Raw genomic sequence first — 23,203 nt, 5'->3', positions numbered from 1 at the left:
TTTGCAATCACTTCAAGGTTCTGTATTTGCTGTTGTACTGCAGTAAAAGTCCTCCCCCCACCCCTGTGCAAGAGAAGGAAAGCCTGGCTGTGCAGCCACCTCCCTCTCTTGCTAAGAAAAGCAAGGAGCTGACAGGCAGGAGTGTGCCTGAGCTGTGAGTGTGGGCTGATGACCAGCATTAAGGCACTGACATCTGCATCTAGCCAAGTGTTGGAGCAGGAGGAATGCTCTGGCACAACTGCAAGCTGAAGCTGTTTCCTTGGTCTGACAAGCTCTCATGTCACTCTCCTGTGGGAGCCCCAATTTTCTCCAACATTGTGCCAGGGATTTTAGGGATATCCTGTGCTTCATCTGGCATGGCCTTGCTTCTGCCAAGGAGATATGAGTTGTTTCAGCCAAGTGTGCATCAGTAAGGAAGTCAAGGGGCTTCTCATGTCCCTTTTGATTTAGACCATGTTCAGTATGAATTTGCCTGATCCCTGAACATCTTCCCTGTCCCTCAGCTGGATCTAGCAGAGGCTTCAGCTCCATGCTTGCACTGGCAGTAGGCCAGGGCTGTCAAAGCACAGCTCCTGGATCTTCTTTTGATTTCTTGCTGCTGCAACTGTCCAACCAAAGAGCATCTTGTCAGGAGAATCTTTCAAAGCTACAAGGAATAGAAGGAAACCCTGGAAGGTAAGAGTATTGGAAGCAAAGGGCAGTTTCCAAAGTGTTGACTGTATTTCAAATTCTTTGAGGCAACAAAGCCCCACATAAGCAGCATTATTTTCATGGATGGTGAGTGGGAACTGAGATGAGTGGGAGGTGTGGGCTTTGAGGACAAACTGTGCATTGCAGGGGAAAGAATCTGCAGTTTAGTAAACTGGATACACCCCTGAGTAGCCAGTGGTTTGGGGCACCTTTTTAGCTGTGCAAGATGTAAATTCAATGCATGCCCAGCCTGTTACTAGGGTCAATTCCAGGCTGCATGTGGGCGCATCCACTCTTCTGCTAAAAACTCCTGTTCCTCCCCTTACAGCTGCAGCATGTCCTGCCTCTGGCTGGCTGGAATGCTGCCTTCTCTCCACATAGAGATGCTTTTTCTCCCTCACCTTTTGTCCTCTGGGTCACTATTGTCCTTAGACAAATCCAGGTGGAAGGTGGGCCAGAGGCCTTCCTTGCTGTGTTCATTGTCAAGCCCCGCTAGAGAGGAAAATTCCAGCAGAAAAATGGGAGTATAAGGGCTGGTTCAGAAGTTCCAGGAGCTCATTTTGCACTACATGGCAGAGACTTCCAACAGGAAAGAATGTCCCAAGAGCAAGTGGATTGCTGTTAGCAGCAGGTGTGGTTGCTGGCTGCACTGGGGCATTACTTTGGGAGCTCAGCCCCAGCTCTGCTCCTCCCTGGCTGTTTGGCTCAGTCCTCTGCAAAAAACGCTGCCTGCTCTTCCCCGCAACACGTGTTATCCAGCCTCTCCCAGCTTGTGCTTCCTCTCACAATCTGCCTCTTAGTGCAGCCAGATGGTCTGAGCTTGCCCACGCTCCGTGCAGGCACCTTCAGCTCCCTGCATTCGGAGAACGCGCTCGTCTGACCTGCTGCTGGTCGGGTCTGCGCCGCGCCTGTGGGACACGGGGAATGTTTGGGTGTTGCAGAGGATGGCTGTGGGAGGTACCTGCAAGTGACAGCTGTCTTCAGACCTGCACCAACAGCCTGGCTTTGTGGGCAGGGTCCTTTTTCTGGCCACATCCCTGCGTCCACTTGGACAAATTCCTGATGCTAAAGCTCTGGAATGTGCTGCGGTGCTTGGGCACCCACCCTGTCCTATGCCACTTTGTCTGCAGCACCTAATGCTGGTCTAGGTCCTGGCTCTGGCCTTTTGTCCAGTGCCATTCAGTTGGCTTGACACAATCTGCACCAACAGCTCAGTTGTATTAATTTCAGATTTGAGTTTATTGGAAACTTCCAGTGCATATATGGGTTTTACTAATGATCTGTTACAAGATAACAGTAAACTGTTGTCTTTCTGGTGTTACTCAAGTACTTCCTGTACTGCCAAATGCTTTTGGAAAGCTTTGCCTATCTTGCTGTGAGAGGGAAATGATTCCAGCTTCCTGCCTTATGTTGTTACAAAGACATAGTGTACCTGAATGGCATTACCCTGTCTGCATTATGCTGCAGGTTAAAGTTAAACAGTACTATGGAACTTCCATTTTAATCATGTCAGCAGCTTCTGTAAAACCTACAATCTGCCTTTTTCTTGGAGTCTTTGTCTTTTTTCTTTGAAGTACTGGATCAGGTGAAACACTGGATTAAGACTTGCACAGTACACCCTGAAATATTAAACAGCTTGGGAAGTGTTTAAATTACAATTGAGGCTCATAAAGTTGGGACCACTGCTTGGTACCAAAATCAAAGCACTGTGCTTATGAACTGGCCAGTGGGCAAACAAGACAGCCTCTTGCACAAGAACCCAGGTTTTAGACTTTCCATATCCAATGATATGATCTGGATCATTAACAAATATGGTTTGCATAAGAAACTCTTCTCTTTCCCCCTCCCATTCAAACCTTCCTGGCACAGTTAGCTAGAAACTGTGCTCTGGGTGGCCAAGTTCACAGCAGTAGTCAGGTGTCAGCTGACAGCCAGGTCTGTCTGTCCTCTGGACAAGCTGTCACCCTACATAGTACTGCCAACAGAAATGCACCAGGTTACTGCTTCGGCAAAAAGAGGTATAGTTTAGTTCTGTGCTTCCTTGGATGGAGGAGGATTCATGTCATTGCTGCAGCTAGCTCTGCATGTGGAAATGGCCTTGGCCTCAAAGACACCCTACGCTAGGCTTTGGTTATCTGGGCTTCATAGCCACCAACCAAGACACCCCTACAGAGGCTTAAAAGAACTAAGTTCATGAAGTGCATAACGGAATTGATGGAACTGTCCAATAAGCTTCCAGCTCTGCTTCATTTACAACAGCAGTGACCACAGGGAGCTCCCTTTGGCTCTAAGATCCTCTGCACTTTGTAAGCCTTCCCCCTGGACTTGTTTCAGTCTGCAGGGAGATAGCACTGAACTGAACTGGTCTTGCTGCCTCCTTCCCATCTCATCTGGCTCTCTTCTGTCATGTTTGGAAGTTGGGGAGAATTTCAGCTACTCTCCTGCGTAGCTGGTTTCTTCTTTCTTCTCTTTCCCTTTCCTTCTTCATCAGCAGTGGGTACTGCCTCCATGCCTTGAATGCCTTCAGTGTAATTCTCCTGAAAGAAATTAGTGACACAAGGAACAAAGTGACAACATGCAGAAGTGTACATGACATAAGTGGCAATCAAAAGAGAACTTCTGTTTGAAGGGGGAATTCAGATCTTGAAGATTTGTCCTTTCTGCTGTTAGTCAGGGCTGTCACATGTTAAATATCTACATGCAGACCATTTCATTGAAATGTCAATCATGCTGGGGAAGAATAACATATTGCTCTTTTCTATTCCTCTCCACCAAGAATTCTGCTCTCCTCTCTGACAGGATTCATTAGCTGGTGTTTGCTTAGCACTCTAAAGACGAAAGAGGTTTTCTGAAGAATAAATAGGGCCTCTGAAAGAAGTTTCTTTTCGAAAAATGCAGGCTCATTTGGTCCAAACCAACCCCTTGGGAGTGCAGGCAGCTGGGCTCATTGGGCTCCAATTCTTACCTGATTTTAATCATCCCACCAAAGGTGCCCTTGCCCTGGGTTCCCATACAGGCAATAGGGAACCACAGTCCTGTCTAAAGAAGAGTTTGTTATGGCAAGGTCTGAACTGCCTTTTGCAAGTCAAGAGAGAGATAAAGAAGAATGTCAGGTGATTATGCTCTTAATAGGAGGTCATATATAGAATGAATCCAGTCTCTTCCTGGGTCTAAACTTTCCCCTAGTTCCTCTAGTTTGCTGGCTTGTTAATGCTAAACTGTGCGCTATTCAGACCTTACTGACACAGCAAGCTAGAACAGGTTTACTCTACCACAAAAGAGATGAATTTCATTTCATTCTTCCTCTAAGGTGCTGCAGATCCTGTTGCGGCTGTGCACAGGCACAGCCTATTCATGACTGCATGCAGCTACCATGCTTCCATGATGAAGCAGATGAACAGACTTCTGTTCTCTGCTGAACTTTGACAATAGTTTTTTCTTCCTGCTAGAATGCATTTTATGGGGCAAGGAGTGGACTGGGTGTGTCCAGCTCCAATCATGATTGGTAGAACTGACTGCTCTAGTTTTAGCTGCCAAGTCACACTGGTGATGGCATAAATATAAAGACTTCTTAAGTAGGATTTCTAGTTGATCAACTTTGGATTTGTGAACTAAATCATCTGCTGTGGACAAAAAAGTACTATGTAATTCCTACACAATCATTTGGCTTGCTATAATTGTACTTAAAGATTTTCCTAAGACAGCTTTTAGTGGAAGCCGCATGGCCAGATCTGCTAATCAGCTTAGAAAGTTTCAGCCTCTTATCCTTACTTAGGCTTTCACTGTATTCTCTTTTTTTCAGATTTAGAAGTCCTGTGAAGGGTGCCATTACACTTTCTTTTCCAAGCTGCATAGAAACTTAGCATAAACTTCTGCAGATGCTGTCTGTGCATATCACAAAAGCAAAACACCAGCAGTACAGAACCTGTTCCATGTGTTCCTGGGGACAAGGTGACCTGTCAAAAAGTAGCCCCTAAAATAATCTACAGAGTATATTAAACTAAAGTAAAAAGAACTGCTAGTAAGGGTATGCACCTCTTACTGTGTCCAGCAGCAATGTTCAGCCTCTCCCATAAGGCCCTTTTTTCCTCCCTGGTATGATCAAACCATGCCCAGAAGCACTTCCTCACGAGGCAGACTGTGCGGAAGGTACTCGCTCTCTCCTCCTGAGCACAGAGATAATCCTTGTACTGAGGAGGAGGACAAAGAAACAGGTGAGAATGGCTTTTTTTCTTCTTTTCTCTTCCAACCTCTGGCCCAATAAATAAAACAGTGCTGAGACTGTGGCAGTGAAGGGTGGTGGGCACACGAGTGGAGGAAAATCAACAGGGAGCAGGGTGAGACAGTAGATGGTGGAGGAGCAGTGTGTAAGAGAAAATTCTGTATGGAAGAGAGTGATGGAGAGTGAGAAGCTGAGAGAAGGTCTTTGAAAAAGGGAATAATGTTGCTGGAATGGGGAGATAGCATTAACTTGGCAAAGGTTGTGCTACAGGTGAGTGAATTGGCACTGTGGTTACAGGAAAGTGTGGCAGCAGCCAGCCCTTTTGGTATCATTTCTCCACTGTGGTGCAGGCCAACCTTTAGCCAGTTCCTGAAGCCCCATCTTAGTAACATATGGGAAGAGAAGTCCTCAGCCCGAGACATCTTCTCCTTGAGACTCTGCTGGGCATCCTGCAGCCAAGTCATGAGGCATTTCCTCTGCAGGCCCAAGCTGTGGTGCCTTTCTGCCACCTTGAGAGAAGACAGCAGAGACAGCAGCTGGTTACCTGAACTGGTGACTACCTAAGTATAAAGCCACAGAAAACTGAGTGCACTAGAAAATCATCTCAGCTTTTCTGGGGCCACCCAAATCCAGATTTCAGCTGGAATAACTTAGAGGATCCAGCCAAGAGGGGTCAGCATAAGGAACAAGCACAGTCTCTCTACCAGGCCACTGCTGCATCACTTGTAGAGAATACCCTTTTGAATGAGATGCTCAGTGTAACTGATTGTGAAAGGGGCAGAGGCGTGGCCTGTAACAGCTTGGTCCAAGCCTGTCCATAACGCCGACCAGCAGGGTGGACATACGGAACAGCTTCTATCCATCTACTTCTTCCCAGCTGGAGGCCTGTGTGCATTTGGTCAAGTACTGTGAGTAGCTCCAGTTCCAGTGACTTAAATGGAAGCTTTCCAACTTAGCCCTGGGCTCTGGCTGCATTTTCAGGATACAGCTGAGTGTTATCAGTCTCTCCCTGATAAGGGATGCTGACTCAGTCATGTGCAGAAACGGTTTTTTAGCAACATTCCTGCATCGAGGTCTCAGAAGCTGCCACTCGCTGTTCTGCACTCAGGACAGGGCCAGGATAGAATAGATTGTTGGATTATCACCTGTAGTGTCCTGCCACTAGCAGTGGCCTGCTCTGTACCAGGAACTTCATAGAGAGTGAAAGCCCTGATGATAGGCTGGGGTTAACTTCTGCAGCTAAAGTTGCTTGGCAGTATCTCACTGATAAGGTTTGCTGGGGAATAAGAAAACTGGCAGGCACATGTCATATGACTTTAAAATTTTTTTTTTGCTGTTTAATCCTGTTTAATCAGCTATAAATGAGGATGCCATCCCTGCAGGTTTTTAATGGCTTTTCATGATTATTGTCAGATGGGCTTATTTGAAAACTAATATAAGGCTGGGTATGCAGGGAGAATTTTGCTTTTTTCCATCTCTACCTGGCCTAAAAGCCTATTAAGGCTTCTGCTAAGTGCTGCATCTACTTTTTCCCTTCCTCCTATGGCACCAGTCATTTCCTTTACCCTCAGCACTTACCACTAGGTTTTCCTTGGCTTGCTCCCTCAGCCTTTTCCATGGCACTATTCCTAGCTTTCTGAGAAGGACCCCCTCATAGTGATCTCTAGCCTTTTTCTGGAGCTGCTGCTCTTTCTCTAGCCTTCTCTGCTTCTCCAGTTCTTTCTGCAATACAAAAAGCAGTAGTTTTAATTCCCTCAGGATGAAGGGGATATTAAGCAATGGCAATAGATTATCATATTGGAGCTGGAGGTTCTGACTTGATAGGAATTAGAGATCTGCATCAGTTTTAGCACTGCAGACCAGACATGACCCCATGCAGTAGAACTGTGTCCTAAAGCATCTGTCTTCTCCTGGGAGATGATGGTATTCCTGGACACTCCCTTGGGCTGTGTATCAGCACTGCAGTTTGGAGTTACTGTAACAGACATGTCACCTGCGGCTACCACAACTGCTGATGTAGCAGGAACCTTCTTTGACATCCAAAACATGTCCAAAAATTATTCTGAGTTGATGCATGGACCCCACCACTTAATCTAGCCTAAACAGCAGGGGAGGGATGTGGGTATTTCATAACTGTGTAACACTGCTTTTGACTCATACTCAGGAATGAAGGTCAAATGTTCTAAAACACTCAATCCAAGTAGAACAGTAGTTGTAGCTGAATTCCTGTAGGATTTCAAATGCGCTATCTGGGTTATTAGGAGAACTCATTTCCAAGTAACAATAATGAAGTGCAGCTATTCCTAGGTTAGCTCCAAGAGAAAAAGGTGCCCTTGATATAACTGTCAGGCTCGTTTACTTCTGAATCATGTGTTTGTGACTGGTATCACTGCGTACATTGGAGGGGTGACAAGAGTGGAAGGAATCTGAGAGTAGGCTGAACATGCTGCCACTGTGAGGGACTTATGTGGCTGTATTTCAGCAGAGAATGTCTAGCAGCTGGGACCTCTAGTCCTGCTGAGGAGACAGACAGCATATACTTCATAGCACATTTGGGACACAGCTCTACCCCTCACACTGCCAGAAAGAGGGCAGTCTGTGAGTCTGTATTGTGGGTGCTGTGCTGTGGAACTCTGCTCTACCAATGAAGACCTTCATTTCACATTACTCTGGCTGCTGACTGAGTACCAGTGGGTACTTCTTCCCTATCCCTGCTAAAGGGGAAGAAACAGGTGAGGCATTTGGTCACCAGCTTCTGCTGCCTTCTCTCCTCCTGGCGTTTTTCCCGCTGTGCTTCCTTTTCCTCAGCTTCCTTCCTCTGTTGTGCTTCCTCTTCAGCCTTCAGCTGGGCCTTGAAATGGAGAAAGGTGAAATTCAATTTGTTTCATGTGACCTTTTCCATGAACACAGATCTTTAAACTTTCCTAGTATTCCTCTAATATTGACCAGCACCTGAAACTTCAGCAGGTGAGGTTTCACATACTAGACACGATCCGTGCTCAAGAGCGAACTGTGGAAAGGACAGGGAGGAGGGGCTGTCCTTTTTACTGCCTAGATGCATATCTATCTATCTATCTATCTATCTATCTATCTATCTATCTATCTATCTATCTATCTATCTATCTATCTATCTAACTTTCTTTGCCCTAAGTTATAGTATTTGTCCACTATTCCTCAAAAAAAAATGTAAACCATACCCCAAGTCATTTATTGAGAACTGAAGTCAGTTCTGAATCCCTAGGCTCTGCTCTCAAGTTTCATTTCCACATGCAAAGCAGCATTACAGGTACCCAAACATTTCTTTCCCCAGACTCTGAAGATCACACTTTCTAATCCTAATGCAATTTACTAGTAATATTTTCAGTAACAGTTTAATACCCTGACTTGAAGAAGGCTCCTCTGTTGTATGTGTATCTCAGAATTTGTATATTAACTATACAAACATTGTCAGTATCTTCCCTCTTCAGCAGAGATTTGCCAGAAATGTGCAGATTTTTACTAGGTGAGACTGCATGTCCTCAAGCTGCACGTGACCAGAGAGGAAAGGCAGGGAGGGGAACCCCACCACTGCCAGGTCCCATCAAGTGGATCTCTGGGTGCATTTCCACCCTTACCATTCTCAGCAAAGACAAGCTACAGTCATGGGGTAGGTGTGAAAAAAAGTGTTTGGGGGTGGTAAGGGAGGCTGTTTCTAGAACTGCAACTTCAAGATGAAGTACCTGTCTACGCTGCAGGAGGGTTGATGCTGCAAAACCAGCAGTAATTACTTCTTTTGATATGTGATGCATATTTGCTTTCTCACAAGTCATAAAACTCCTGCTTTGGATAAAGGGCCTTTTCTCAGTCCCTGACTCTGGAGTTAAATCAATATTTCTTGTAACTGGAATGATGTGAAAGACACTTTGTTTCATTTTCCACTTCCCTTACCAATTTTTCCTCTGCTTTTCGTTGTTTGGCTTCTTCTATTTTCTTCTTCTGTTCTGCCCGCTGAATTGCTCTCTCCTCCATCCCTACAGAAACAAGGATAAGGCTTAGTGGAAATGAGCTATGGTGTAATGGCAGAAGTTTGGTGAACAAGGATGCATCACTCTAAGCCATGCCCCCACTGCCCTGGCAATGCCAGCACAAAGGGACTTGCTTCCTGCTGGCCCTTGCAGCTGGCAGTGTCATCAACAAGGGACCTTTAAACGTCTGTGAGATGACTCAATACCCCAGCAATTACATAGGCTCAGGTATGGAAGAACGGCAGCGTTCAGAGGGTTTGTCCCTCCCTGCCTTGCCTGAGGCTCAGGGCACATGATTTAGCAGCAATTGCTCTGAGGTTTCCAGTAAGCTCTAACTGCTTATTTAAAAGCAATTTCTTGACAGCATCACTGTCACAGGGACATACAGGTACTTGGTCCCACTAGTAAGAAACTACTGCTTAATGCTTCTTTCGGAAGATAAATTGCAATGGAGTGATCTTGCTGGCCAGCAGCAAAGGTGTTACACACAGAACATGCAGAGGAGTTGGGAACCTGTGCTTGCTTCCTCTGCAGCTACAAACAAAGCACAAGCTGGAGCAACCAATAACTGGGAGGCATTGAAGTGTTTTGACCACAGTGTGTTTCCTCAGATTCTTTTCTCCTCTCAGCTGTCCCAGGATTCTCAGCCAAGGGAAAACTATTCAGTGATAACTTCTTCACTGAATTTTTTTGGGATCTTTAAACACAACTACTTGAAGGCTCTGAAAAATATATTTTCTGTCTCGAAGGTGTACAGAGTTCAGGCAAATCAGGGTGAACGATGGCTTGGACTAGGTAGCACTGGAGATGAACACAGGTAGTAGAAGACAACTATTAATGCCCAACTGTCATGGCCAAAAAGGTCTGCTGATTCCAAACTATTGAAACATCACAATGATTGTATTCCAGACAACTTTTCATGCAGACTGACCCTAGGCTGCATTGATACACAAGAACATGACTGAGGGATATAACAGAACCCTGATTCTAGTTTACTAATGAAAAGGCTATGTTGCATGTTTATTGTGTCCTAGTGTAGCCAGAGAAGGAGAGATATCTTACAAAAGGCAGGGATGTGGAGTTCCTTCCCATCCTGGCTATTGTTGTCTCACAAAACCTTGACTAGGGATTTAATTCCCTCTGTCAAAGTTGGATGAAAATGACTGGCTAGTTTAAGTGTTACTTGGATGCATAACAAGGGGAATGAGACTGATGGCAAAAACACCTGTACAGCTTCTCTGAGTCTTGTCATGGCAGAGGCAACCACAGGTGTTGCAACAGCTGCCACAACAGTGTACTAAGTGAGGAGCTTGCAGTGTCCCAGGTTTTACAGATGCCTGACTCAGACAAGAAAACAGCTCACCCTCTCCTCTCACAGCACTGTTAGACTGAGAAAGAAAGTGCAGAATTTTACTTCCACCATATCATCAACCAGCAAAGTTGAGGCAAAGACTGACATTTCCATACAATCTGTTGAGAAAAATGGTCTGGAATGGTGTTTGCTATCTAGAACAATACCTTTCAGTATGGGATGAGGTGAGGTCAGCTGGCTGGAAGGCCTCCTGCCTTGCATTGCTGCCCTTGTGTTTTCTGGCCCACGAGAATCAGGTGTGCTATGAAAGAAAAAGAGTAAGGAAATTCTTCAGTGAATGTGGTCAAACTATGTCTCACACCTACCACCTATGGCCTTCTTGTTTCTGTTCTTCATTGTGCTGCATTATCCCTGATACACTTTTCTTCTGCTTGAAATGGGACTGATGATGCACCCTTACAATGGAGTTCCAGGGCTCCTGCATGGTCTGAAATAAGGGAGGATGATGCTCTTTTTATTCATAACTAAACAGATCCCTGCTGCTGCTATGGTTGACACTGGTGTTGCTGTTTCTAAGTAGATCCTGCATGGACCACCTGATGTTGAGCCAGTGCAGGGAGGCAGAAGGACAGAGAACTGTGGCCAGTCTGATACTTCTTTTGAGGCTAAGTCACAGCTGAGAGAAACAACACTTAGCACTAGCATGACTGAAATGTGCCTGGCAAATTCTGGCTCAACTTGAGTGGGATTGAGACATGATGACTAACTGACCTTGCTTTATGGAGGGTATATACCTCAAAGGGGTTGTATTTGTGCATCTGGGTTCTTTTTTCTCCACGGATTGAGAAACAGAACTGTTAAACATGTGGGTTACAGCCATAGCTTGTGCTCCCCCTTCTTTATCTCTGCTCAGCTTCTGATTTTCCTGCAGTTTACGAATCAGCTCTTGCTGTTTCTGCAGCTGCTGCCTCTGCTCCTCAATCACACGTTGCTGGAAGGCATGACGGTGCTCAAATCGACTGCCATAAGCAGGAGATGTCCTTGGACTGGGTGCCTGAAACTGCTGGAGGACTGTGGCTATTTGATTCCTGTACATAGCCTGGTCCTGGGCACTCAGGGCTGCATGTTTAATTGTAATCTCCCAGGCGAATTTGGGATTTCTGCAGAAATGAGATGTGTGAACAATATTCCAACAAGACTGGTCTCTGGTCTGATCAGGCTCTTTCTGCTCTTTCTGTATAAGGCAAGTTTCAGTTGGCTAGGGAAAAACCAAAAGAAATGAGGAAAAATTGGCATTGATTAAAACCAAGCATTCTTCTGCCCTTCCTGCATAGTGTTTTTTTTAAATGCAAATCTAGCGAGATGCCTGAGAAGTAGGGTAATCTCAGCTATGCAATCCTTATCCAGTCAGGCCAGAGGGGCCCCATTATGTACAAAGTGGAGGCTGTGGGAAAGAACTCTTAAGAAGCTGTGTGCCATTTCACCAGGAGGAAGAAATCCTGATTAGACAAGAGCTTTAGCAGAAATACATCCTGACTATTTTGTTAGGGAGCACGTCTTAGGACAGCTCATTTCACAGGAATTAGCACACTACCTTTTGGACTGTGTTGTCCCTGCTCAGAGCTCAGATGGAGAATAAAATTAAAACCAGTTGTTGAAGTGATCTACACAGCTGATCTACTGAACAGTCCCCTTTTAAATGGAAGAGAAGTCTACAAGGTCCTGCTTCCTCATGCCTCTTTTCCAGCTTTGATAAATGTTACCACAAAACAGGTGCACAGTGGGGAATGAGGGTGCACCTTTCTGACACATGGTCATCCTCTGAGGAGGCATCAGCTATAAGGTTTGCTTTCTGATTCCTAGGTCAAACCCTAAATTCAGTCCCATTCCTAGAGCACAAATATTACCAGTGCAGCAGAAGAAAAATACATGCCTACTAGGATAGTATAGGCACTGAAAGAATCAACATTTGCTTACACTTAAGCAAACAGAAAGCTTGACCCGTAATATGTGTGTTTGAGCTCTAATGCTGACATTAGAGTACTGATGTGGTACAGGTTTCATAGACAGAAGGGAAGGTGGGATCCAACCTGACAAATGACAAGTTAAGCCAGCAACCTCTGATTCTCCTCTCTTACCTTCCTGTGATGTGCATTATCCTGAAACAGCCAGTGACAACCTTTTTTTTCCTCCATAGTTAAAAGCAGGAAAAGTGCACTGGCATGAAAAATGTAACTAATCTCTCAGTAAAAGTGATCTGGGGGTGGGATGCTCATTGCGACTCAGAGTACATGAAAGGTTGTTCTTTGGCAGCACTAGAGATTATTTTTAAAACTCATTCATTGTCCTTCACATTTGCCTCTGATTTTTAGACTTCTCTCCTGAACAGTTGCAGGGAGGTATTTAGGGGTCATCCTGGGAAAGAAGCTTTCCTCTGAGACAATGTACTCTTTATTTCAGACTGCAAAAAGTAAGTACTTTCTAAGAATACTGCTATGCCAATAGGCAAAACTACATGAGAAAGATTTACCTTGTCTTGCTGTAAATATTGATGATGGTTTACTTCTGCTGTCCCAGGCTTGTTAACCTCCAGTGGTCTGTCCTCACCTGTCCCCTGTGATATAGCCTCCAGCAGCTGCTGCATCTTTCTCTTTGTCTGCTCCCTCTTCCTCTGCAGCTCTCGCTTTTCCGTCTCCACTCGGCTCCAGCGTTGCCAGGCCAGAAAGCAGCAGCGCAGGAGCCGTCGCTGGTTGTGCTCCACAGCCACTTGGGTCTTCCTGAATGAGAAAGTGTTTGTGTTATGGCAGAAGTGAGGCTTCTGCCCAGGAACAAAGCCACATCACTTCCTCAGTCTTTTTGCTGTTCAACTCTGAAGGCCCTCTGAAAATGTACAGAGCTCCTCCAAGGAGGAGTAGGAGGGTAGAAAGGATGCCTGCTATTCTGAATTAAGTTTCACTAGTTCACACTTTGCAATTTCCTGTGGCATCTCTGGGATGCAGGACAGCTGCAAAAGAGGTATCATGTTCCCTGGCCAGCAGCATATGGCAAAATGACAGTGTCTCACCACTGCAGCCTGCCAGACACCTGCGAAGGGAAGTATTTTCTCTGGATGACAGGGAATTCATCCAACAGCCTCCTTAGTGAAAGGCACTGGCCAATATCATCTCTGTTATACATCTACTGAAACAGCAAATATATTAATCAGGAATAAATTTGGCAAGGCAGATTCTCTGGAGTCCAGAGCAAGCCAGGATAAGTTTTCTAGGAAAGACACCTACAGAGACTAAGACACAGACTTGTTGAAAAGTGCTAAAGCTCTTGTTTATATCTGTCCTCCTTTTCATCTGTGCCACAATGCCTCTGGCAGCCTGCAGGCAGTATAGCAATTTTCTCAGAAAGCTGCTGTTTCCCTCCTGCTGGATAACTGACAAGCTCCTTTTACAGTCCCTGATCACTGCTCTGTCCAAGTACAGCTGCAGTAGGAGGAATTCCACAGTAAAGGGTCACCACTACCTGTTTTGATCTTGGAGATGAGCTTCCAATTGCTCTGTCTCCTGTTCTACTTTCTGGGCCCAAGTATAGTTTCTCCAAGCTCGCAGGGCCTTCAGCTGGCATCTCCAGTCAGCAAGGGCTCTGGCTTTTCCCATTTTAATTCTGTGCTCCAGAATGACCTTCAGCCAAGCAGAGAAATGTCGCTGCAAGCACTGCATGGGAGAGTTCCAGAAAACCAATGAGAAAGATACAACCTCCTTTCTGAGATTCTTTTTAGAATCCTCTTTTTCAATAATTACCTCGAAGATTAAAAAAAAGTATTGCAGAGCATGTACAGGTCTTCTACAAAAAGCAGAAAGGGTCTAGAAAGAGACATATCAAGGGGCTTTATGCTTTGGAGTGAAATGCACTTAATTCACCAAGTATAGAGGAATGAAATGGGTGAGGAACATAAAATTTCTAGAGAAAGGGAAAATATTTTCTAAACTAGAAAATGTCTAAGATGCTACAGGTAAGAACACATCTGTAAATAACTGCTGCTTTTTAAAAAAAAAAAAAGAATTTTTAACTTAGACAAAAATCAAGACATTTCCTAGAGTGAATTTATGACACAGCCTCAGCTCATCCTCATTCCAGTAGGAAGCCAAACCTTTCCCCTATTGTGTAATTAGACTTGCTGCCTTTGGGAGTAATTTACATTGTACAGAGCAGAAATTTGCTGTCTAATCTACCCCATAATTCTAGTCCTGTCACTGCAGATACTGTTCATTTTGATCCTTCAAGTGGGTCAACTTACAGGACTCTGCTGTTCCCCTTTTGTCATAATGCCTTGTGTTAATTGCATTCCTCTCTCGCTGAAATCTTCAAATGGAGACTTACAAAAAGTCAATCCATTAGCTGTTTTTTTGTGCTTTAGGAAAGTAATCAAAATGTCACTATTGCTTAGCTCAGCCAAACTGTGTCTTCTTACATTATGCCAATCCTGAATTGTTCTGTGGTTTCATTCAGGCTTATCTTCACAGCTTAGACTGTGCTGGAGAGAGGTTGTGTACTGCTAAACAGCAGCCAAGCCCAAATCCAGCAGATGGGCAGATGGATTGAGCTGTGAGGAGAATCACCATAAAATCTATAGGATTCTTCTGCTGAAAAAACCCCCTAGATGCAGATATATAGACATCAACAATGATGACTGCTCTATTAATTAAAAACATTATGGGATGGATGGCATTCATACCTGCACTCTGGAAATTTATTTCCTTTGCTGAGACTGTTGAGATAATAAAAAATTATTCAGTACTAAAAGATCACTCTTTGGTAGTGAATATTTGATACACATTTAACCCAGAGCTGACCATTGTATCAGAATAATGAAGGTGAAACAAAGGGGTTCCTACTAGGAATTACTTAAGTCTGTTTGCATCAAAAGAGCTATTGCAGTAAAACAGAATATCCTACTTCACCCAGTGGAAGGGATCCTTGAGGAACCTGTTGCTGTGGATGTACTGGCATGCATCAACTCTCAGAGCCACTGCTCAAAATTCATCCCAGGTTGCAGCATTTCTCCTTCCTTTTCCTGCTCCTGAACTAGAGTGTGCAAGGCAATCTTTAAAATGTCTTCCCACGCACACAATAAGGGCTTCTCAGGCCTTTTTTCTGCCACTTTCCCCTGTTATTTCCCTCCTTGAGGGAAAATAAATCTCACTTCACTTCCTTCTCTGTATATGTCTTTATTTCTTGACTGCAGAAGCCTGTATGGTCTTATCTGTCTTGAGAGCCCTGTCTTTTCCACAATTCTAAGTGAAACATCCCACTGAATACACTTGAGGCACAGGCTCAGTGGGGTCAGCACCACAGGATTTCTTGCTCATAGTCTTGTAACACACTTTTGGCCCCGCTTTCCTACTTTCCTGGTATCAGGAAGTCTTTGAAAAAGTAAAAAATTCTGTATAACCAGGACTTTTTACTTCAGGTTTGCAAATGGTAGACAAGGCAGGTAGCTCAGAGTCTCAGATAAAGAAAGGTGATGCTCACTCTCTGCTTACTGGCGTGAATCCTGCGAAGCAACTCCTGAGTTTTCCTCTGTTTCTCCTCTTCTTGCTTTTCTCTCTTCAGGGGTGGTGACACAGCAGCCACCTCCTGCACTGACAGCTTCTGAGTTTTTTCTTCTCTCTTCTCCGCCCTGCAAAGCGAACAAACACACAGATCTAATATCATGATATACAATCTAACACTTTCTCTTTTTGGGCAATTGTAAGAGAACCACCTCTACAGCTTAGAAATTTGCTGATTATTTTAACTCAGCCTCCTTAAAAACCACCTCTGTAATGGTTTGGGGTCCCAGAGATTAAACAGTCCAGTGCATTTCCTAAACATAGAAGGCAGAAGAAAATAGTAAATGATTCCAGTAAATATTTCATTAAAGCACTTGTATAAGATTTAGGATCTCAGGGCTGACTAAGTAAATAAATGGCATCCCTAAAAGGGACATCTCTGTGAGAATCCAAGCTCAGCAGAAGAAAAAAATAATGTCTCTGCAGAATTCTCAGCCAAGAATGCTCTTTATTCTCTCGGAGTAGGGAAAGTATTGCAAGGGCTAGACTTTCAACACAGACTTTTTTCTTTTATTTTTTTCTGTGTACTGGCTTTCATGTGGCATTAGATGCTGACAAGACTAGATGTAGCCACAGTCTTGATGGAGAGAATGCACAGTGGTGCAAACACACTGCTACTTTGTGATTCAGTGCATATACTGTAATAATGGCAGAGGGGAGGATAACACTATCCTTAGCACACCTTCCCACTTATGAAAAACTCTGCCACTGATGTTGGTAACAGAGGACTAAAAGGTTTTGGGAGAGTTCAAAGTCAGCAAAACAGCTGTTTTGTTAGGGATCACCACTACTCTTATATTTAACAAAAGGACCTTATAAGTGGTTTTCATCTCTCCACACCCTGCTTACATTCTCCAAACTTTTGCCACAGTGCATTTTTTCTCAGCCATTTCCTTTCTCAGCTTCACTATTTCCCTCTGGATCTCCTCTTCCTCCTTCTTAGCCTGCAGGGCCTTCCTTCTCTCCTCCTCCTGTGCTTGGAGCCTGGCCTCAGACAGAATTGCTTTCTTCAGGGACTCTTCTTGTCTCTGAAGCTCTAAAGCCTTCTGATGCCTCATTCGGTTTTCTTTCACCTGGGCAGGAGAAAATTGGCAAAAGTCAAAGCAAACACCAAAGGCTGAAGAATTTGAAGTTCACTGAACGCTGCCAGGGTGGGTCACAATCCACCTTTCACATTAAGCAAGAAACCTTATCTGTAGCAGGCACTGACTGGAGAGAATTGTTCTTGACCAGCAAAACACTCCATGTGAGAGAGTGAAATTAAATCAATATTCCTCAATGGGAGCAAACTCAGATCTGACAGCTGTGGCAGCTCTTCCTGTCAGTCTTCAGAAAAAGGGGGAAAACCTCAACAGTTTTAGTGAAAGCTGATATGCAAGCTACTGCTGAATGGCTGATGTGCACACGGAAATGCAGTAAAGTTTCAGCTGAACTCTGGAAGAGTATCTTTGGGTAGTTGCTTCCAGGTCAGAGATTATTGCAGGCTCTGAGAGAATACTGGGGAGATATCACTGAGCATTTACTCTAATCCTATAATCCTCCACCTTATTCCTTTTAACTGAGCTGCCTTGTCTGCTCACCTGCTTATGTCTGAGCTCCATGATTATTCGTGGATCTGCAAGTTTGTTTTTTTCCTTGATCTCTTCAAGTCTAAGATGTTTCGCTATCCCACAGTTCACAGCTTCACTCTGCAAAAGATGCTGGAGGTATTTCTGGACAGAGGAACTTTCCATTTCACATTCCAGATAGCTGCACAAGTCTGAAATGAGAAATTCAGATTATCTCAGGCTAGTCTGAAATGAATAAACCCTTCTGTCTCAGATCACAAAGCCTAATGTAATTAAAGGGATCACTTCCCCAGACTGTGAATGCATTTCTGATGAACGCAGACACACTGACTGCACTCCATTTATCCCCAGAGTCTTAATCAGTCTCCCACTGAACACGCTAGAGCAGTAACAATGTTTCATCCATTTTTTACAGTGCCTCTGAGCATCTCAAATGGCTGTATAAACTTGACAGGCCTCAAAAATACCTGTTCACAAAAGAAAAAAGAAATCTCTTTTACAAAGGGAGACATTGAATGTTTATGAGTCACATTTATGCAGCCCTACAGCAAGATGCTGTAAAGATCTGGGGGAAAAAATCATCACATTTAGTCTTGTTTCTACTGAGTCCACTGTCCTGGCCTCAAAACAACTGTTACCTTTCAGTCTTTCAGACAAACCATAAGGCCTGACTGTGGCAGCAGCTCTCTGGCCACAGAGAGCAACAGACAACTTCCCCAGGCATCTTCCTGGGGAAGGCCATGAGAAGATGAGGGAAAAGGAGGAGAAACAACTCTTATCTCCACCTGCTGCACCTGTTGTTGTGCACATGTGGAATGTGATATGGAGATTGTTTACCAAAGGGTGATTTTTTAATTGGACACCGGATGGTGATTGGGGAGATTGACCAATTAGGTCAAAGCAGTATGGGACTGTCTGTAAGGGTCACAAGCTTCTCAGTAAGTATAATATAGTATGGTGGAATAAAGTGATTGATCAGCCTTCTGCAATCATGGAGGCAATGCTAATTATTACCCAGCTGTGGAGACACCTGACCTCCTTCCCCAGCACAGCCTCAGAGAGGAAACCAGGACCTGCTCTGCAGTGCTCTCACCATCAAAGTGCTCATACTTTGGAGGGGCTGCAGAAGGCTCTTCCTGAAGGACACAGTCAACTTCCTCTTCTTCATTGCTCAGCTCCAGTTGCAACTGGGACTTCATCCAGTTACTGAGCAGCTCCTGGGCTACCAAGAAGAAAGAGACTGATGACTTCACTTGCTTAAAAAAACCATATGGCTAAGTGTAAACTAGTAGTAGTCTGGGATAGTATTCTAGGAATGACTGAAACCAGATCTGCAACAGGAAATGGGATAAAGCTAATAGTTCTGTTCTTATCTTCTTGATATGTAAAAGAACAGGAAGAGAAGGTGGCAAATGTTTTCCCTGTCATGTATATCACAAATTAATTCTTCTCCATCTCACTTTTACTATGATTCCGCAGGCATTTAGATTACTTGTGATTACTTTCTAGCATTTATCAAGGAGATGGAATTCACATGAGGTAATTCATAATTTAGACAGCTTTCATATGTTCTACTTGCAGACACTTAGATGGTTTCCACACGTGCAGCCAAGGCTGTCATATGCTAAATTCAAAAGAACCAAAAGTTTGGACAAACTTTTGCTTCATGTGTACAGGTTAACCCTTTGCAAGTACCACAGAAACAACTGGTGAGTCTAATTACAAGTCTGTCAGGTGGCAAACTTCACCTGGGACTCAGGGTTAAGACTGCAGCTACAGGAATGCACTCATGATGGATGTGGTACTCCTCAGTGAGCTCAAATGCCTAATGAACAACTGGGTATGAAGTCCTGCAATGGACTGTTTGCATCTCCATTCTTTTCTGCAGAAAAATGAAAAAAAAAAAATTTTTTCAGAATTTCTTCTCAAAAGCAAGGTCAGCTCATGGGTCTGCTGCTTAAAACAAACCAGCTGGCCTTGCTGCATGGGTGGCCAAGCTGCTCCTGAAGCAGGACACAGGGCTGTAAACTGCAAGGCATCAGGAGCAGCCCCATGAGAAGCAGAACAATCCTCAGCCATCTGTGTGGTGAGGATGAGCAAAGAGCCGGGACCTCAGCAGGAGTCATGGCACAGTGTGAGACACACAGTCGATGGACAGAAGCAAGCAGCTGCTCCTCATATCCACTCCTAACACACACTGAAGATGCTCCCTGGTATTTGTAAGGCAATAAAGCCTTTTTCAAATTTTCTTTGAAAATGGTGAGTTTTTGAAGAAAACATAAATCTAATGTTTGTTCTCCTTCAAATCACTTTTATTCTCTTTCATAATCTCTCCAGCAAGATCAGGAACAGGGAAATATATCTGATAACAGAAAAAGAGCAGAAAACAACTTGCCACTTGGGGAAGGGTTACTTTTTTCACTGGGATTTGTGATCTTCTTGTAACTAGAGTAAAAGTCTTCTGGCACTTCTCTTTACAAAGTTGGCTTTGTGTAGTTACTACCATTAAGTATTGTAATAACGGATTCCAGGTAAAAGAATTTTATTTGAGTTAGGAACAATTCTGAGGGACTGGTAGCTATAAAAAAGAAAATCCTAGCAGAAAAGGGCAAACAAAAATAATAAAGAAACATGAGGAAAGCAAGCAACCTTTCCACCAAAAGAAAGACAAGGCTCTTCACCATAGCAAAGACAGCTCCTTTGGAGCCATTGGCTGTATAGTGCATTCAGACAGGGCACTGTAAGCAGGTAAGGGTATTCCATGCTGTTAGCTGAACCCTTGATGATTACAAGTGAAAAAGCTGACTTCCTGGACTGAAGTGGATGCTCTTAAGATGTGTCATCACGTTGTTCTGTAATGCTCACTTTTGATTCTTAAAAGAATGGTTCACTCAGTTTTTAAAATACTGTCTCCTATCAGCTTTTTACACTGCAGACATTCTTCTAGCACTGATGGGTAATAATCTCCCTCCTTTTTGTTTTTTAAACCTACCACAGGTTTACTTTCAAACTTCAGCAAGCACTTTTGGCTGCAGGCTTTACAAAAGAAATATTTATTTAGGTAACTAGTAAGGAAAATTTTGCATGGGAATCAAAACAAAACCACACAGTTACTCATAAATGTGAAATTTACACAGAGCAACTCCATTTCCAGAATTAATCTGCTATCATAAATATGTCACGTGATTTCACCTGGCTTCCTGCAGTGCACTAACTTGGCTTTGACCATACAGTGTATCTTCAAGGGCAGTTCTTATCCTTGTCTTGCCCTGGTATCTCCAGGAGACAGAGAGTTTATCCTTCTCTCAGGAATGCCCTTTAAGATCTGCCTTGAACTCCAGCAACTGATCCTTCTCCATTAGATGAAAGACATCTTACTATCAACTGTTTCTTGTGAACTCAAGCTTTGCAAGAGCCTGTTCAGGTTGAACTGCAAGCTGGATCAAGAACAATTCATTTTAGGCATCTTGTGGCAAGCAGAATTTTACCTCACCTTCCTCACAGGCCTCACGATGAACTTGCAGCCGTTCTGCAGTTTCCAAACTTGTCACAGGACCCCAAGGCCTCTGTGGACACCTTGACTTTTGAAGGGAAAAAGCTTCAGAGACAGCATACTCAGAGGCTCGGTCCACTCTCTTAAATTAAAGAAAGGAAAACATTTCTAAGGATATTCATTTTTACACTTCCTATATCCACATTTTTCCTCCAGAGAGCAAACATCAGTGGGAATGTAACATAAAAGCATGTTATAAAAGAATAGATTGTTTCTGAAGTGCATTTCTACAACTGCTTGATTGCATAAACTGGACTTAGAAGTCATTAGGCAATAAACAGTCATTTGCAATTAGTGCCAAACACAGAGACTGGAGAACACAGAGAATAGAAACACCCAGCCCCTAGGGGCTGGATGGAGACTTGCTGAGCTAGTGCCCAGCAACCAGCAACTATGAAATTTGATATCAGCTTTTTGTCATAGCCAGGCTGAGAGAATACCTGTCCCATATTCATCTTTCTGAAATGCTAATGGTCCTGACGTGTCACTGTGTTTTCACAAGTAACACCTGTGCACCAGACAGTCCAGATTTCCAAGCTCCTTCCCTCTGTGCTGCTGCCCGAAGCCCAGGATACTGCCTGAGGAAGCAGATACACACTCCTACCTGCCACAAGAAGCATGCTGAAGGTTGAGAGCATGGGTGTGCCCAAGGAAGCAAAACAAATAGAACCTCACCCTAGAATTCATTTTCTTTGATGTCAGGTGGTTGCAGGTGCAGGACACGGTGCTTTGGGGTAAAGCTCTTTTATTACTTGCCCAAAAAACCTGCAGCACTCCTCAACAAAAAGTTTTTTTGTGTTGTTTTATGCATAACAACACCTTATTCTTCATAGAGTTTGGATTAGAAGGTACCTTTACAGGTCATATAGTCCAGCCTCCCTGGCATGAGCAGGGACATTTTTGATAACACCAAGTTGGATTGGAATGCTGCTCTGCTTGAGGGCAGGAAGGCTCTGCAGAAGGGTCTGGACAGGCTGGATTGATGGGCCAAGGCCAACTGAAGTTCAACAAGGTCAAGGGCCAGCTCCTGCACTGGGGTCACAACAACCCCAGGCAGCACCACAGGGTGAGGCAAGAGTGGCTGCAAAGCTGCCTGGCAGAAAAGGACCTGTGGGTGCTGATGACAGCAGCTGAACACAAGCCAGCAGCGTGCCCAGGTGGCCATGAAGGCCAATGGCATCCTGGCCTGTATCAGCAATAGTGTGGCCAGCAGGACCAGGGCAGGGATTGTCCCTCTGCACTCAGCACTGGTGAGGCTGCCTTGAGTCCTGTGTCCAGTTCTGGGTCCCTAAATGCAGGAAAGACACTGAGGTGTCTATTCAGAAGTCAAAGCTGCTGAAGAGTCTACAGGAGCAGCTGAGGGAACTGGGATTGTTTAGTGTGGAGAAATGGGAGGCTCAGGAAATGTCACTCTCTACAACCACCTGAAAGGAGGATGTAGCTAGGTGGGGGTTGGTCAGTCCCCCCAGGTAACAAGTGACAGGATAATGGCGAATAGCTTCAAGTTTTGTAATGGGATATTTAGATTGGGTATTAGGGAAAATCTCGTCACTGAAAGGGAGATCACGCATTGAAACAGGCTGCCCAGGAAAGAGGCTGAGTAACCATCCCTGGAAGTGTTCAAACAACCTGTGTATGTGACACTTGGGGTCATGGTTTGGTGGTGAACTCGGTGGTGCTGAATTAATGGTTGGACTTAAGGATCTTAGAGGTCTTTTCCAACCTTAATGATTTCGTGATCTTCAACCACCTCAGGTTACTCAGAGCCCCGTCTAACCTGATCCTAAATGTCACTGTGCAAGTTATTCAGCCTTGGCCCATTGTTCCAAGCTACCCAAACCTCGGCAGGGACTAAGGAAAACCACAGCGTTCCAAGCTCCCGTGCCTCCTCCTGAACCCGAGTTTCACAATGCCAGCTTCAGCGCCTTTTCTCTCGAGTCCAGCGCAGATTTCCCACCCGCCGGCAAACCGCACGGCCCTGGGCAGCCTCATCCGTGATCCTGACCCTGCCATGCTGACCGCCCGCGATCCCAAGGAGGCGGGATCCCAGGGAAGCGTCCCGTCCCCGGCGCCGCTGAGGCGAGCGGGCCGCGCTCCCCGCGCCGTGCCCCGTTACCTGCGGGAGGCGCTGCCCGCGGTGCGGCCCCGGCCGCTGCCCCGACAGGGCCATGGCCGCGCCGGGCACCGCCGCCCGCCGCCAGCCCCGCTCGGCCATGGCAACGGAAGGGCGGAGCCCGCCCGGCGGCGCCCG

At 44.8% G+C, this 23,203-nt stretch overlaps 1 protein-coding gene across 2 annotated transcripts; it reads right to left on the bottom strand.

Moving 5' to 3' along the window:
- Nucleotides 1-1,933: 1,933 nt before the first annotated feature.
- Nucleotides 1,934-23,167, bottom strand: CCDC191 (coiled-coil domain containing 191). 2 transcript variants are annotated; one of them, XM_058045370.1, is made up of 16 exons: nucleotides 23,069-23,167; nucleotides 20,893-21,034; nucleotides 18,493-18,621; nucleotides 17,412-17,590; nucleotides 16,681-16,904; nucleotides 15,752-15,899; nucleotides 13,742-13,932; nucleotides 12,759-13,005; nucleotides 11,023-11,486; nucleotides 10,435-10,529; nucleotides 8,840-8,922; nucleotides 7,662-7,763; nucleotides 6,491-6,634; nucleotides 5,269-5,421; nucleotides 4,726-4,880; nucleotides 1,934-3,227 (listed from the first exon to the last, which is right to left on the bottom strand). In XM_058045370.1, the coding sequence occupies exons 1-16, from the start codon at nucleotides 23,165-23,167 to the stop codon at nucleotides 3,095-3,097; spliced, it is 2,688 nt and encodes an 895-aa protein (XP_057901353.1). In that variant the 3' UTR covers nucleotides 1,934-3,094. The 2 variants fall into 2 exon arrangements, with proteins under 2 accessions (XP_057901353.1, XP_057901352.1); XM_058045369.1 differs by having other exon boundaries at nucleotides 5,269-5,472; nucleotides 23,069-23,138.
- Between the last annotated feature and the right edge of the window lie 36 nt (nucleotides 23,168-23,203).

The sequence above is a fragment of the Melospiza georgiana genome, chromosome 2 (genome assembly GCF_028018845.1).
Source record: "Melospiza georgiana isolate bMelGeo1 chromosome 2, bMelGeo1.pri, whole genome shotgun sequence".
In the NCBI taxonomy this organism is placed as follows: Eukaryota; Metazoa; Chordata; class Aves; order Passeriformes; family Passerellidae; genus Melospiza; species Melospiza georgiana.
This window is presented reverse-complemented; position numbering and strand designations above follow the sequence as displayed.